Consider the following 13,972-nt stretch of genomic DNA (forward strand, 5'->3'; position numbering starts at 1 on the left):
AAAACCTCAGTGCTCTTTCAAGCTCCCTCTCATCATCACAGTTATAACCCAACAGATAAGCGCGTGCTGTCCAATAAACATACAACCAAGAGAGAAGGGGTCAGTAAGGGGAATGGAACAAGAGATAAATACATGAAACTGAAAAAATAAAATAAACAATTCAAGTAATTACCAAATCGGCCAGATCCCATGAACGGTTCTGCTTCATCAGTAACACCACCCTGTTGCTGTTCCTGGATTTTTGAAGGACCAGGGGAAAGAATCAAGACAGAATGCACTCATACAACTAATAGATATTTTGCACTTCACTGATGGGCATTCTAATCAACATTGAGGAACTAATTTGTTTCTCCTTTGTTCAACAAGTGAGATAAAGGATGTATCAGATCCGCAAAACTAATGAATGAACTTCAAACATTACCAAGCAACCCATGCCCATAAAAAATAAAGGAAGGCATTTGATCAGACATCGGGCTCTGAAGGTTCCTTTGATGCAAGACAACCATGGCTTACTGGTTTATATTCAGAGTTTGATGAACATGTAACAGATGGAGGAAGTTGGTTAGAGAAATAAGCTATGGAAAAGATTTGAAAGCTGATTGATGGGTGGAGGGTGTAGGACACTGGTTAAATTAACATAGGTCTAATTGGGCTAGAGTTTTTAACATGGATAAGAAAGTATTGCACCAAAAAATATATTAATGAGAGAGAGATGAGGGGAAGGAAGGTAAATCCTACTTAGAACATATCAATAGAGCTAGAGTAATCATGGCATTAATTCAAGAGATTTCAGAAGAAACCAAACCAGATGTAGAATAGTAGCAAGTATGTGCTAACTTCTGCAGAAAAAAATAGAAGACGACCATGTGGATTCACAAGAATTCACAGCCCCTCCCCTCTACCACCAAAATCTGTGCCAAGTTTAGCTTTATAGGCCTTGATTTGAACCCCCACAGATGATATGGCTATTTCATCCCTTTAATAAATTCGGGACCCATTTGAATAGGGGAATTTTTGTTTGTATTATATCAGTTCTCAAACAATTTTTTTAGGCAAAATATTATTGTCACAACGGTCTGTTACTTTTGTAAACATCCAAGACACCTATTCTGGCACGTGGAAAGATGATGTGTCCATTCTAACCTTTAATTGAATCAAATACCCTCCCATGTACTGGCATGCATCCCATGTATGTCCATGCATGTGTACCAGTAATCAAGCCCTTACTATGTACTCTCCCAACTTTGAGTAAGAACAGGCAGTTTAGATAGGAAAGAAATATGAAAATGAATGGCTCAGATCTATCCTGTGATTTATGGAAATGCCACAAATCCTTGTCACACCAATAACTACCCCTTTTTATTGCTGATTTTCAAGTACACTGCCCCATCATAATTCCTACGTCCAATAAAGCTTGTCAAGAGTAGATGGTGATGCAAGAAATATGTCAATCTAGCCTCAATTTTTGCCACTGTCCCTAATGGATTTAAGGAAAAAAGGTGGCACAACTTTCGTTCCAGGCATGGCACAATGGTCCATCCAATTTAAGCCATGTGGCAGGTGATGTCGGAATTTCCATGTTGCACCTAAATCACCTAAATAGGCTTTATATTATTAGAAATAAGCCTTGGATTGGGTTATATATGTGTTGGGCCTTTAGTCCAATGGGTTTTCTTTATAATGGGCCTATAATATGGGCAGAGGCTAGGCATACGGGATTAGTTAAGTGACTAATTTCTTCATTTTAATTGTTATTAGGCTGGATTAGGATTCTACAAGTCCAGCCCTATTTTGAGTCACTTTCCTTTCCTAATTCAGTTTCCTAATTAGTTAAGGATTGGGTTAAGCTTTTCTTTTTTTGTGTTTGAGTCTGTTTTCAAGCCTTCTATACAAGTTTGTGAAGGGGTCCAGCATTGTTATTAGACTGGATTTGACTTGCTTACTGATCTGCAATTCTGCCATTGCTATTGCCTATGATACCTCAGTCCTATCACCACTAGGACTGCTGATTTGAAGGTGAGTTACATACCTGATTCAGATTCTGTTTTCAGTAATCATCAATTGATATTGCCTTCTGTCAAAATCTGTTCTAAATTCCTGAATCTATTGGCTAATTAAAGCAATCCTACTTTTACTAGGATTGTTAGATTTTGATATTTCTATGATGTTGATTTGAAATTTGTTGATAGAATTCTTCAATTGAAATTTGTTCTCTATCATATTCAGTCTTCAATTTCAGATTCCATTAAGTATTTGATAGTCCTATTTCAAGTAGGATTGCATCTTAAGGGACTTGAACCTGAAATCGATTTTACCTATCTGCTGGTTTGTTTAAACTGAAATTAAAATTGCATACTGATATTCTGTTAACTAATCTACAGTCTGTTCCTCAATCAGACTTCTAGTTTGACAGATCTGCCCCTATCTTAGTCTTATTAGGATACCCCTATAGTTCCAGATCCAACCACTGGACCATGCTGAAACTTTCAGCAAAGGTCATCCTCCCTAAGAAGAGAACGTGCTTTTCAGGTCCATCTATTGGCCTGATTCTGTTAATCTGTTAGATAAGTTTTCTCCCTAATCTGGAATCTTATTTCTCTGTTTCCAATTCTGTTTTGGTACTGTTGACTCTTTAATTCAGTATTACATTATCTGGTCACCTAGTGGATAAGTTTCAGAAACCAGTAGAAATCCAGGACCACAGCCTAGGAGAAATTTCCAGATTCAACAAAAATCCAATATCAAAAGATCAATGTCAGATAGGAATATAGGATCCAAAGTCTGTTCGAAGGCTTATTTAATTGGGGAGAATAGAATATTAAAATTCCAATTCAATCCGATGATTAGATTGTGACATCTGAAAAATTCCCGCCGAGGATAGGACACTCGTGAACAGGATTACAGAACCAGAATTTGAGCTCAGAAAAATAGGCACTTTAAATAGATGTATTGGAGAAATCAGATATCGGGAATATCAGTAATAGAGGCCTCAACAATAACTAAAATCAAAGATTATAAATTAAGCTCAGAAATTCAATAGCACTAGGACTGTATGCAATCGATGGCAAAATCAGAATTTGAAACCAGAGAATAGAAATAGAATTCAAGATAGAAACTCAGAGCAAAAATATATATATATATTTTGAAACAGAAAGAACTGGGCAGCAATCAATTAACTGAAAACAAAAAATGGAAAATTTAATGGAATGCACAGGAAGACAGAACTGACCTGATACCCAATAGAAATAGAATTCAAGATAGAAACTCAGACCAAAAAACAGAGAAGAATTGAAACAGAAGGAACTGGGCAGCAATCAATTAACTTAAAACAGAAAATGGGAAATTTAATGGAATGCACAGGAAGACAGAACTGACCTGATACCCAATAGATGTTTAAGATAATAATCAGAAGAAGATAAGAAGAGTAGGATAAGAAAAGAAACTTGCAACTAGAATAGCATAAGAAATGGGCGCGGGGAGGGGGGGGGGGAGGAGATGGGAGATCTTAAGAGAGAGAGAATAAGAAAAATCACGAGGAGAAAGAAAACACCAAATTGGTATCAACCAATATTCAAAAATCAAATCAATCCATTTACTAAAATTAGCATGCAATTATGGCCCTACTCAAAAAGACCAAATATATCGGCTTTAGAACTCCTAAATCAAATAAACAACTGTCCCTTCAAATTACTTAAACAAAATTAACTTAAGCTGACCAAATACTTGTTATAGAAGACTTCAAAAGATAAACTACTAACTAACAATAATACATAAAATACTTAACTAAAAATGACTTTTTCTAAACTAAACTAAACTACTTAACAACACATAAGACCCACACAATCTTATTCATATACTTAATGCCGCGTACAGAATTAAGACCCTAAATATGAGCTTATTATAAAAGAAGCCCATTAGATCAAGAAACCCAAAAGTAAAAAAGCCCAAGGGCCATAAAACCCATCCATGGGCCAAAATGAAGTCTTCTAAGACCCAATTGGATAGTCTTAACTACTTCAATTCCCCCAATGATGGAAAAAAACTCGTCCTTGAATTTTATTGCAAGGGAGAATCATCACACTCAAGTGGCATAGACGATCAGTCACCTTGACTCGGCAATCCAATGCTTCTCTTGAATAACACAAAATAAATCATATTAGATGCACGTTGTTGAAGAATTGCTGGGGAGAATGAAATCCAAGTTTTCAATCTGTGTGGGGACCTTACAGAAATTTTTTTTAGCAATGCAATCTTCGACTGCATCCTGCCTGTGAAGATGTTCTATCATAGGAACAATGTCACATCAAGTCTCCTCAACTGGAATCTGTCCTTGAATTTCATCAATCTCAATTAAATCATCGTTCACATCTTCAATCACAGTATCTGATCAAGTCTTCTTCTTTGTTGTCCATTGGACGAGTCTCCAATTGTTGATCCACCTCTTATTCAACTGCCGGATCTTCTTACTGCTTCTGTAGGATTGGCTGAAACTTTTCTTCGACTTCTCGCATTCTCTGAGTGTACTGTGCGTCAATTTCTCGTTCCCCTTCTGAAAGCCTTTTCGTACTCTCTGCGAAGTAATTTTGTAATCCTTCCACCCAATTAATCACATGATTGATCAATTGCCTATCCATGATAAGGGTTTGGCCCAAATACTAATTGATGTGGTTTTACTCACCTAATGGATAGGTTTCAGAAACCAATGAAAAGCCAGGATCGCAGTATAGGATAAATTTCCAGATTCAAGAAAAATCCAACATCACAAGATCAATGTCATACAGGATCCAGATTCTGTTCAAGGCTTGTTTAATTGGCAAGAATAGAATATTAAGATTTCAGCTTAATACGATGGTTAGATTCTGACATTAGCGAAATTCCTACTGACGATAGGACACTCAAGAACAGGACTAACATAACCATAATTTGATCTCAGAAAAATAAGCACTTTAAATAGATGTATTGGAGAAATTAGGAATGAATGAATGTCAGTAATAGAAGCATCAACAATAACTGAAATCAGAAATTAGAAATTAAGCTAAGAAATTCAAAAAGCTTGCTTGCACTAGGACTCTATGCAATCAGTGGCAAAATCAGCATTTGAAACCAGGGAATAGAAAGTAGAAACAGAACTCAGGCAGAAACTAAAGAAGAATTGAACAGAAGGAACTGGGCAGCAATCGATTAACTTAAAACAGAAAATAGAAACTGAAATAGAATGAACAAGAAGACAGAACTGACCTAATATCCAGCATAGTTCTAAATCTCTGTGAAATGCTTTTTTAAGTAATTTCAACCTTGCTGAGACGAAATGATAGGCGATGCATTGTTTCGGTGAAATTTCGGACTGTTTCGTGTCTTTTTAGCCTGTAGAAAACCTAGGATCTGTAACCAGTAACTCTAGAGAGAAGAAAAGAGAGAAGAGAAGATGGAAGTTGTAAAATACTTGAATGAATTAATTGATAGCTAAGCCCCTCTATTTATAATAGAGGGGAAATTACAAATAGACTAAACAAGGCGATGTGGGACTAAAACCCACATAGCCGACATAAATTAATAACATAATAAATAAACTAATCCCAAAAGGACCAGAATACCCCCACGGTATTCTGGATTACATATTCCAACACTCCCCCTCAAGCTGGATTGTACAAATAAGAGAAGAAGGAAAATCCAGCTTGAACTAAATAAAAAAAAGAACTCCATAATAATGCTAACACTCCCCCTCAAGTTGGCGCATAAAAGGTACTAATGCCCAACTTGAACAAAATGGAAAAAAAACTAAGTTGCAGCAGAATCCAGTTTGCCATATGAATGCAGCTCCCAAATAAACCTTCAAGAACTTGAAAAATTAGATTTTCAAAACTTGGACAGACATGATCAGGAAACCGGGACTGGAATGTCTTCCAAAAAAGGTAGCTTTCAACGACCTTCAATAGCTATCCAGTGATAAATCTCTGGTTGTCATAGTGACATAGAATCTTGAAGGGAAATAACTAGAGCAGTAAGCAGCGAAAAACAAACTGAATCAAGAAACGGAAAAAATACCGTATCAACCCAACTGAAAATCCTCAAATAGACAACAACCAAATATCTTCAATACTCTTCAATACTTCAATCTCCCCAACCCAACTGAAAATCCTCAAATAGGCAACAACCAAATATCTTCAATACTCTTCAATACTTCAATCTCCCCCCTACGGCAAACTCAACCCAATAACAAAGGATACCCAATAGCAATGGTGGAGAAAACTGATCTTCTATGTTTTGCACCAATATTCCTGCATGTTCTGCGTTTTGCACCAATGTTCCTGCATGTTCTGCGTTCTGCAATGTCTGCAGGTGTATTGTATATAATCCCCCCCCTCACGTGTAGTACACGTGGACATAACACAGATGATGTAAGAGATAGGGCAAAAACATAATATTCTAAAATTTTCCAAGAGGTGCTAAGGGTAATGAAAAAGGAAGAAATGGCAAATTAGAGAATACCATTATCGTCCAAAGTGGTTATGGGTATATGCCAAAGGTATGGGATATGAAGGGAATTAGAATTATTGAAAGGGAACGGTGTTGGAATAAAAAAAGGATGGCATGGCTGTAATTCGGTGGAAATCCATTTTTAAATACCAACCAAGCCAAAGGGCAAATTAGTAATAAACCAGAATTTTCAAGGGTCAATTGGGTAGTCAAATAGGGGAATGTATTAAAAGATAATGGCAGTTCCGTAAATAACCAGAATTTAGTAAGGGGTTTTGGTAAACAAAAAGCAATGGGACGCAATTGGTAAAATAATGGCTATGGAGAGTGGCTATTTGGAAAATAACCAGAATTTTCAAGGGTTACTAGGTAAGACAAAGAACTAAGGATATGAAAGGGGTTAATAATTATTGACCATGGGTATACTTGGAAGCAAAGTTGAGGTAAGGGACATGGGGGAATAAAAGGCAAGGATAGGGGTATTTATGGTAACTAAATAAAAGGGAAACTAAAAACAAATAACATGATTGTCTTCAACCCATGGACAGTCACGCAACCAGCTAGAAGAATGGGACGGCAACTACTCATCCGATAACCAAGGGAAACCAGGGGAACAGTCCCAACAGAATACGGCAAACCTGGAAGAATCAAAAGAGCAGCAAATCAAGAAGAAGCAAACGATCCCATGTATCCAGAAATCAAGACCATACAACCAGCGGTAACCTTCGACTTTGATTGCGGAAAGACAACCAGTAGCAAATCGCAAGCAGCAAATCCACAATATATCAAGCTTCTTCTGAGATCGAACAAGCAGGGTATCGATTCAGGCAGCAACCCAAACCACAATGTTGCTACATAAAAACCAGAAATTGACTAGGGTTTGACATCCAAGGAAAACAGCAGCAATCGAAACAGCAAATAGATCGCAACTTGCGATAGCAGCAGCGGAATAGAACAGCAAATAAATATCGATGGAGCACAAACCAACCAGTAGCAGAATCGATTGCAACGATAGACAAGTATGATACCAGCAACAGAGATTCGAACAAAATAGCAACAGATAAATTGATGGAGTTCGATTCACTTCTGGTATTTGGAATCGCAAGATAGCAACCACAGGATTTTTATCAACCAGTAGTAATGATAGCGGTACCAGCAGTAGAAAAGACCCAGAAATCTTCCACAGCAGATTCGACACAACAGCAAATAATCTTCCCTCGTCTAGAAAATTGCAAGGCGGTAGAAGAACCCCTTGTTCTTTGGGGGCAATCCTTTCGACTTATCGGAAGGAAACCACCTTTCGAAACCAAATCCATCTTTGATGATAGCAGCAACTAGAAATCGATAGAGTAATGGACGCAAAAGCATAAGCATGAGTGGTAATGATTGATTTTCATCAAATACTCATCTTCAGTATATGAAACCCATACAAAAGCTGGAAACCTAAAAACGACTCTCAAACCGGCAACTGGTTAGTGCTCTGATACCATGTAAAAAACCTAGGATCTGTAACCAGTAATTCTAGAGAGAAGAAAAGAGAGAAGAGAAGATGGAAGTTGTAAAATACTTGAATGAATTAATTGATAGCTAAGCCCCTCTATTTATAATAGAGGGGAAATTACAAATAGACTAAACAAGGCGATGTGGGACTAAAACCCACATAGCCGACATAAACGAATAACATAATAAATAAACTAATCCCAAAAGGACCAGAATACCCCCACGGTATTCTGGATTACATATTCCAACACAGCCAAACGACACATTTTAAGTCACTTAAATACTTCATTCTTATTTTGACCAAAACTCGACTATTTCGCCAGTTTCTCCTAGGAGAAGGAGAAAACACCTCCTGGTGGAGGGCTGGTTAGGAAGAGAGGGGGAGTCTGGGAAAATCAGAGTTGCAGGGGGAGAGAAGGGTTCACATAAGAGAGAAGGGGGGGGGGGGGGGAAGAATCGCACATGCACAGCCACACAGGCTTCTCAAACCGAAATACTAAATTCATTCTTTCTAATCTTGAAATCTGAGTTCACTCTACGTATTACATGAATATAAAGAAACTCCATTACATCAAAATAGAAACCTAGCAAAAATGGAAACCAACTAAAAGAGGAAACTAACCAAAGTAAGCAAAGACTCAAGCAGAAAAACCACCAAGGAAATTCTACGTAGTCTACCCAACCTTTTAAAACAAAGAGAATTAGCTAAATGGAAATAAATCTCCTATGTAATCTACCAAGCCCTTCCAGACCAGAAAACTGGTTTAAGAGGGTTTCTTGGTTTAGGCCTCCAAAGTGGTTCATGTTTGTCTAGCCAGGCTAGAGCAACTGCATCAGCTCTCCTCCTCTGAAAAGAACTCGACTCCGTCGAGTTTGGATGAGGCCCAAGAATGCTGTCTGAGTCAACTCACCGTAAGAGAAATGTACCAGCTGTCTTCTTGAGTTTCATAGATGGAAGATCTTTTGCTGGGAGGCATTTCATCTCAAGTCCACTATGTTGAAAGGAATATGTATTCTCATTACCGCAGTGCTTGGCTTTCTTGTCATACAACCAAGGGTGTCCCAAAAGAATGTGGCAGACTTTCAAAGGGAGGACATCACACTACACCCGATCAATCAATCCACCAATGAAATACGTGAGCAAACACCTTTCATTAACCTTGAGATTTCTGTTGTTCACCCACGCAACCTTATAGGGATTCGGATGAGGTTTCGTCTTCAAACCCAACTTGCGAACTACATCTTCAGCAGCAACATTGGTGCAACTACTTGGGTCAATTACCATAGTACACAAGTCGTCATTGCATTGCACCCTGATCTGAAAAATACTGTTACGACGCCAATCTTTATCTTCCTCATCAGAAACCTTCTGTGTAACCAAGAAGAGGCACATATCATAGCAATATTGATGCTTGTCATCACTATTATCGCAATCAATCTCACTAGGCTCACACTCACGCTCAACCACCAGATTAACTGTCCCTGTTGTCTGTTGCTCCTACGTTTCAAATGGTACGAAGTTGTCCTTGTCAATGTAAGCTACCAACCGGTTAGGACACTGAGCAATCATATGTTCGTACCCCTTGCACGTGAAGCACTGAATAGGCATCACTGAATTTCTATCATATCCACGTCGTGGTGGAGAATAAGGTCTGTCTGAACCTCGCCTAGGTGGGGAGTAAGGACGAACCGGTCGTGTAGGTGCCATAGAAGAATCACTAGTCTGTGGTTTGCTCACCGAAACTGACTTCTCCTAAGAAGAAGACTGTTGTGGTCGAAAGCTATCACCTCTAGAATGTGTGTAAGTAAAACTCCTCCAATATAAGGTTTCCTCAAATTTTGCTCAACCTGATATGCCATCTGGACTGCTTCCTCCATAGTAGGCAGTCTACTAGCGGCAAATGCGGCACAGATTTGAGGATGCAAGCCGTTGTGAAATTGTGCACTAAGACTTCTTCGCCCACTGAAACTCAGAACGAGTGGCTAAATAATAGAACTTGGCCACGTACTCCTCAACCGACATACTGTCCTATCTCAACTGCACAAATTTGAGGCGTAGACGTTGCTTGTAATCGGCCAGTTGGAATCCCGGTCCATTGCATTTTGCATCTCAGCCCATGTAGTAACTTGGCCAAGACCTCAAGTCTGATTCTATTGTTGGTGTTTGATCCACCAGACCCAAATCGTGCCTTTTAACTTGCCCTTATCAAATATTAATTTCCTGGCCTTTGTCAAGTTGTATCATCTGAAGAAAATTTCCAAACTATGGACCCCAATCAAAATATTGCTCCGGGTTGTGGTCTCCATAAAAATCAATGACATCCAACCTTGCTGCTTTGTCCACTCCATCTTCATATCATCCAGCCCAATATGATCGTGGTGGTGGTGGTGGTGGTGGTGGTGGTGGTGGGGTGGGGTGGACGAATCCCCAAATAGCGAACCTCAATATTGGCTACCATGGTTATTATTAGCAAGAGAATACTCAAAGACAAAGGGTGATGGCAAAACAGTAAATAATGAGAAGTTTATGACAATAATGGTAGAACTATTACTGTAGTCCCAGATAGGTAGAAGACCTACTAGGAGCCAGGTAGATTAGACCCTCACAAAGGTGCTGGCCGATTGGGACGGATTGGGGTATTTAAGGTCAAATCTAGGGTTAGGTTTATGTGAATGGGGTTAAATCTAATATGGTTTTAATGGGCAGATCTGGGAGAAGTTAATAGTGTAGGTTTAAACAAGGTTTGAACAAAATTTAAAATTTTCAGAAATTAGGGTTAGGGTTTCGGGTTTTGGGTTTTAGAACTTAGGTTGAAATTAGAGTTTAGAGTGGAGTTTTGGGGCTGGGCTAGGGATCGAGTTTCCTAAACAGTGAGGGGAAGACTCGATTGAAGTTTGATGAGGAATGGATGGCTGGAAGTATGAATTCTGTGCTTTAGGGTTTTTTTGGGTTAAGTGGGAATGAGTGGATTAGGGGTTTTTAATGGACAGTTGGGGTTGTAGGTTAGGTCAAGTGGAGGAGAGGCTGTAGTGGACCTGCGGTTGAAGTTTGAATGGATGTGAGTGGAAGGTTAAGGCTAGACAGATTTTAGAAGATTTAGGTTCTATGGGGATTGATTAGGGTTAGGTGGGAGGATTAAGAGAAAGATGGGGAATGCTGAAACAGTAAATAACTTACTGTTTTAAGGAGATCTTCAATGGCAGCAACCTTGAAGACAGTTTTGAGGACGAACCTCCCGATCTACAAGATGCAAGGAGTCACTGGAGATCCACCAACCCTTCACCTTGATGTTACTCACAAGGCAAACTCATATAGAGCTCAATAACAGCAGCAAAACAAACCTTTTTTTCAAAACTAAACTGTGGGGGAGCCTCCCACAATTTCTATATTAATAATAGAAAGCAATAGGCCAAATCCTAATCTAAAAAAAACACTCCCTCACTAAATCGTGGAGGGGTGGACCTAATTAAATAACTTAAAAATTTAAAGGGGTTAAAAGACCTATCTACCCTAATAACTTAAAATAAAAGACACTTCACTTAAATTAGACCAACTTAAATTGAACCTATTGGGTGCAATCAATTTGAACCGGTTCAATTAAAAACTTAAAAATAAAACTAAGTATAGAATTATTCCACGGCTCCTACTATGACCCTATGCCTAGGGTGGTTTCTTCAACTCGAGGAGGCCTGGATCTACATCAACTGTAATTATGGGAAGTGCAACTAATAGACAAGGGGATGGAGTATCACGTACAAGGTAAAGGGCAAACTGGGAAGTGGGTGAAAAAAAAGGATAAAACAGAATAAATATAAAACTGTGGGGCAATTTGGGTAAGAGGGAAAAAAATAAATAAAGAAAAAGATAAAGAGATGATGTGTGGAGAGTGAAAAAGAGTGTTATGGGTTACCGACTTCAACTTGGAGTCTTCTACGCACAAAGGGAAACCAGCGAGAAAATTGCGATGGAGGAGGATGGATAGCCAGCGGAGTTCAATATCAACCAAGAACCTGACTTCTGATCACCGGCGGTAGATGGAGGTCATGTTCGAACAAGTGGCTGCGAATGAAATTTGAGTTCGACTTCAACTTGGGCACAGACGAGTGGGAACAACAGCGATGGTGTCTTCTGAAAGCAGGTATGGTTTGCAACTCATGTCTCTGTCTCTCCCTCTTCTCTTCTTTTTTTCTCTCTTTTTTTATTTTGGTTCTGTCCACTCTGACTCTCGCTCTTTCTTCTCTTTCTTCACTATTTCTTCTTTTTCTTTTTTTCTTTTTTTTTCGGTTTTAGCAGAACCAAGAAGGTGGAAAAGGGAGATCGATTCAAAGGAGGGGGGAGATGGAAGAAGGTGGTGGGGAGAGTTGTTGCTGGGAATCGACAGTGATTATTTATTTTGATTTTTTTCCAAAAGGGATGGGGTGATTTTCAATGAAAATCGAAGCGGTTTGCTGTGGGTTTCAGTGGGAGTTGTTGTGGGAAGGAGATGGGTTAGGTTTTGATGGTAGAAGAAAAAAAGAGATAATTGCTGTGGGTATGAAAAGGAGGGTGTCAGAAAGGTTGCGGCAGTAAGGGAAGAAGATGTGAAGGGAGGGAAAGAGATTGATGGGGAAGGATGATGGATCCTTCGGCTCTGATACCAAGTTGGTGGAGGGCCAGTTAGGAAGAGAGGGAAAGTCTGGGAAAATCAGAGTTGCAGGGGGAGAGAAGGGTTCACATAAGAAAAAGACCGGGGGGGGGGGGGGGAGAACTCAATTCATTCTTTCTAATCTTCAAATCTGAATTCACTCTACGTATTACATGAATATTAAAAAAAAACAACAAAAAAACTGCATTACATCAAAATAGAAACCTAGCAAAAATGGAAACCAACTAAAAGAGGAAACTAACCAGAGTAAGCAATGACTAAAGCACAGAAAGTACCAAGGAAATCCTACGTAGTCTACCCAACCTTCTACAACAAAGAGAATTAATTAAATGGAAACAAATCTCCTATGTAATCTACCAACCCTTGCCAGACCAAAACAACTGGTTTTTTGACCGGTACTTGGTTTAGGCCTCCAAAGTGGCTCACGTTTGTCTAGCCAGGCTAGCACAACTGCATCACCTCCTTCGCTTGAATTTTTGCCACATCACCTCAGCAAACTGATGGGATACACTGTTGGGGATTGCCACATCACTCCAAAGAGATCGGTTGCTACATATTGGTCAAGATTTGGCCACATTCAACAGTTCTAAGTAATGAACTTTTCCCAAAAATGATTTTTATTTTTCTGGTTTCAAAAATGAATTTTCCTACAACAAAATTTTGACAAGTTGGGATTATTATAAACTTGATGGGGGCTCAATTATATATAGGTTACCGTTGGCCGATCTACGGCCTCATGGAGTCAGAATTTTTTTTTTGCTGGTAAATGTTTTTTATTTTCAAAATTATGAAAATATTTTAAAAACTAAAAAAGGAAAAAAAATTAAGAAAAAATATTCTGTTTTGGTTTGAAAAACAAAGAAAATTATGAAAGTAATTTCAGCATGTGTGGAAGCACATTTGAGGCTTATTATATTGTAACATATTTGCTTTTGTTGTATTAGGCCAATATTTTTTCGAAAAAAAAATTTTAATTTCAATTAAGAAAAAAATTTAAGGGTTAGGGGAATAAGTAGCTACATAGTTGTATTAGTGATCTCAGTTGATGTGCTTCAATTAATAATAGCTTGTTTTCTTCATGCAACAATACAACAGTGAGATAATGGCACGGCGAGGAGATGAAGACGGAAGACATAGCATGAAGCATGGAGTGCCAATTGATTGTGACAAGGAAAAAACAAGTGTAATTATTGTGGAAAGCGGATCATGGGAAGGAGGAACCACAAAACTGAAACAACATTTGGCTGGGAATGCCACATAACCTATAGTTCTTGTGGAGATTTCTAGAGCCATAGCTGCACACATGAGGGGAGGGGCTCGGAGGAAGGCAGATAAGGAGATGGCGAGGG

The 13,972-nt window shown here is 38.7% G+C and overlaps 1 protein-coding gene across 1 annotated transcript in view; it reads right to left on the bottom strand.

Annotated features, from left to right (window-relative positions):
* The window catches only part of LOC122647622 (F-box protein SKIP31), a 32,468-nt gene continuing 18,496 nt past the window's right edge, over positions 1–13,972 (bottom strand). Inside the window, exons 8-9 of the mRNA XM_043840977.1 lie at positions 173–240; positions 1–66 (exon numbers count right to left, since the gene is read on the bottom strand). Coding sequence (XP_043696912.1) covers positions 7–66; positions 173–240 — 128 coding nt within the window. The 3' untranslated portion in view covers positions 1–6. The remainder of the gene's footprint in view (positions 67–172; positions 241–13,972) is intronic.

Source organism: Telopea speciosissima, unplaced genomic scaffold (assembly GCF_018873765.1).
Source record: "Telopea speciosissima isolate NSW1024214 ecotype Mountain lineage unplaced genomic scaffold, Tspe_v1 Tspe_v1.0094, whole genome shotgun sequence".
In the NCBI taxonomy this organism is placed as follows: domain Eukaryota; kingdom Viridiplantae; phylum Streptophyta; class Magnoliopsida; order Proteales; family Proteaceae; genus Telopea; species Telopea speciosissima.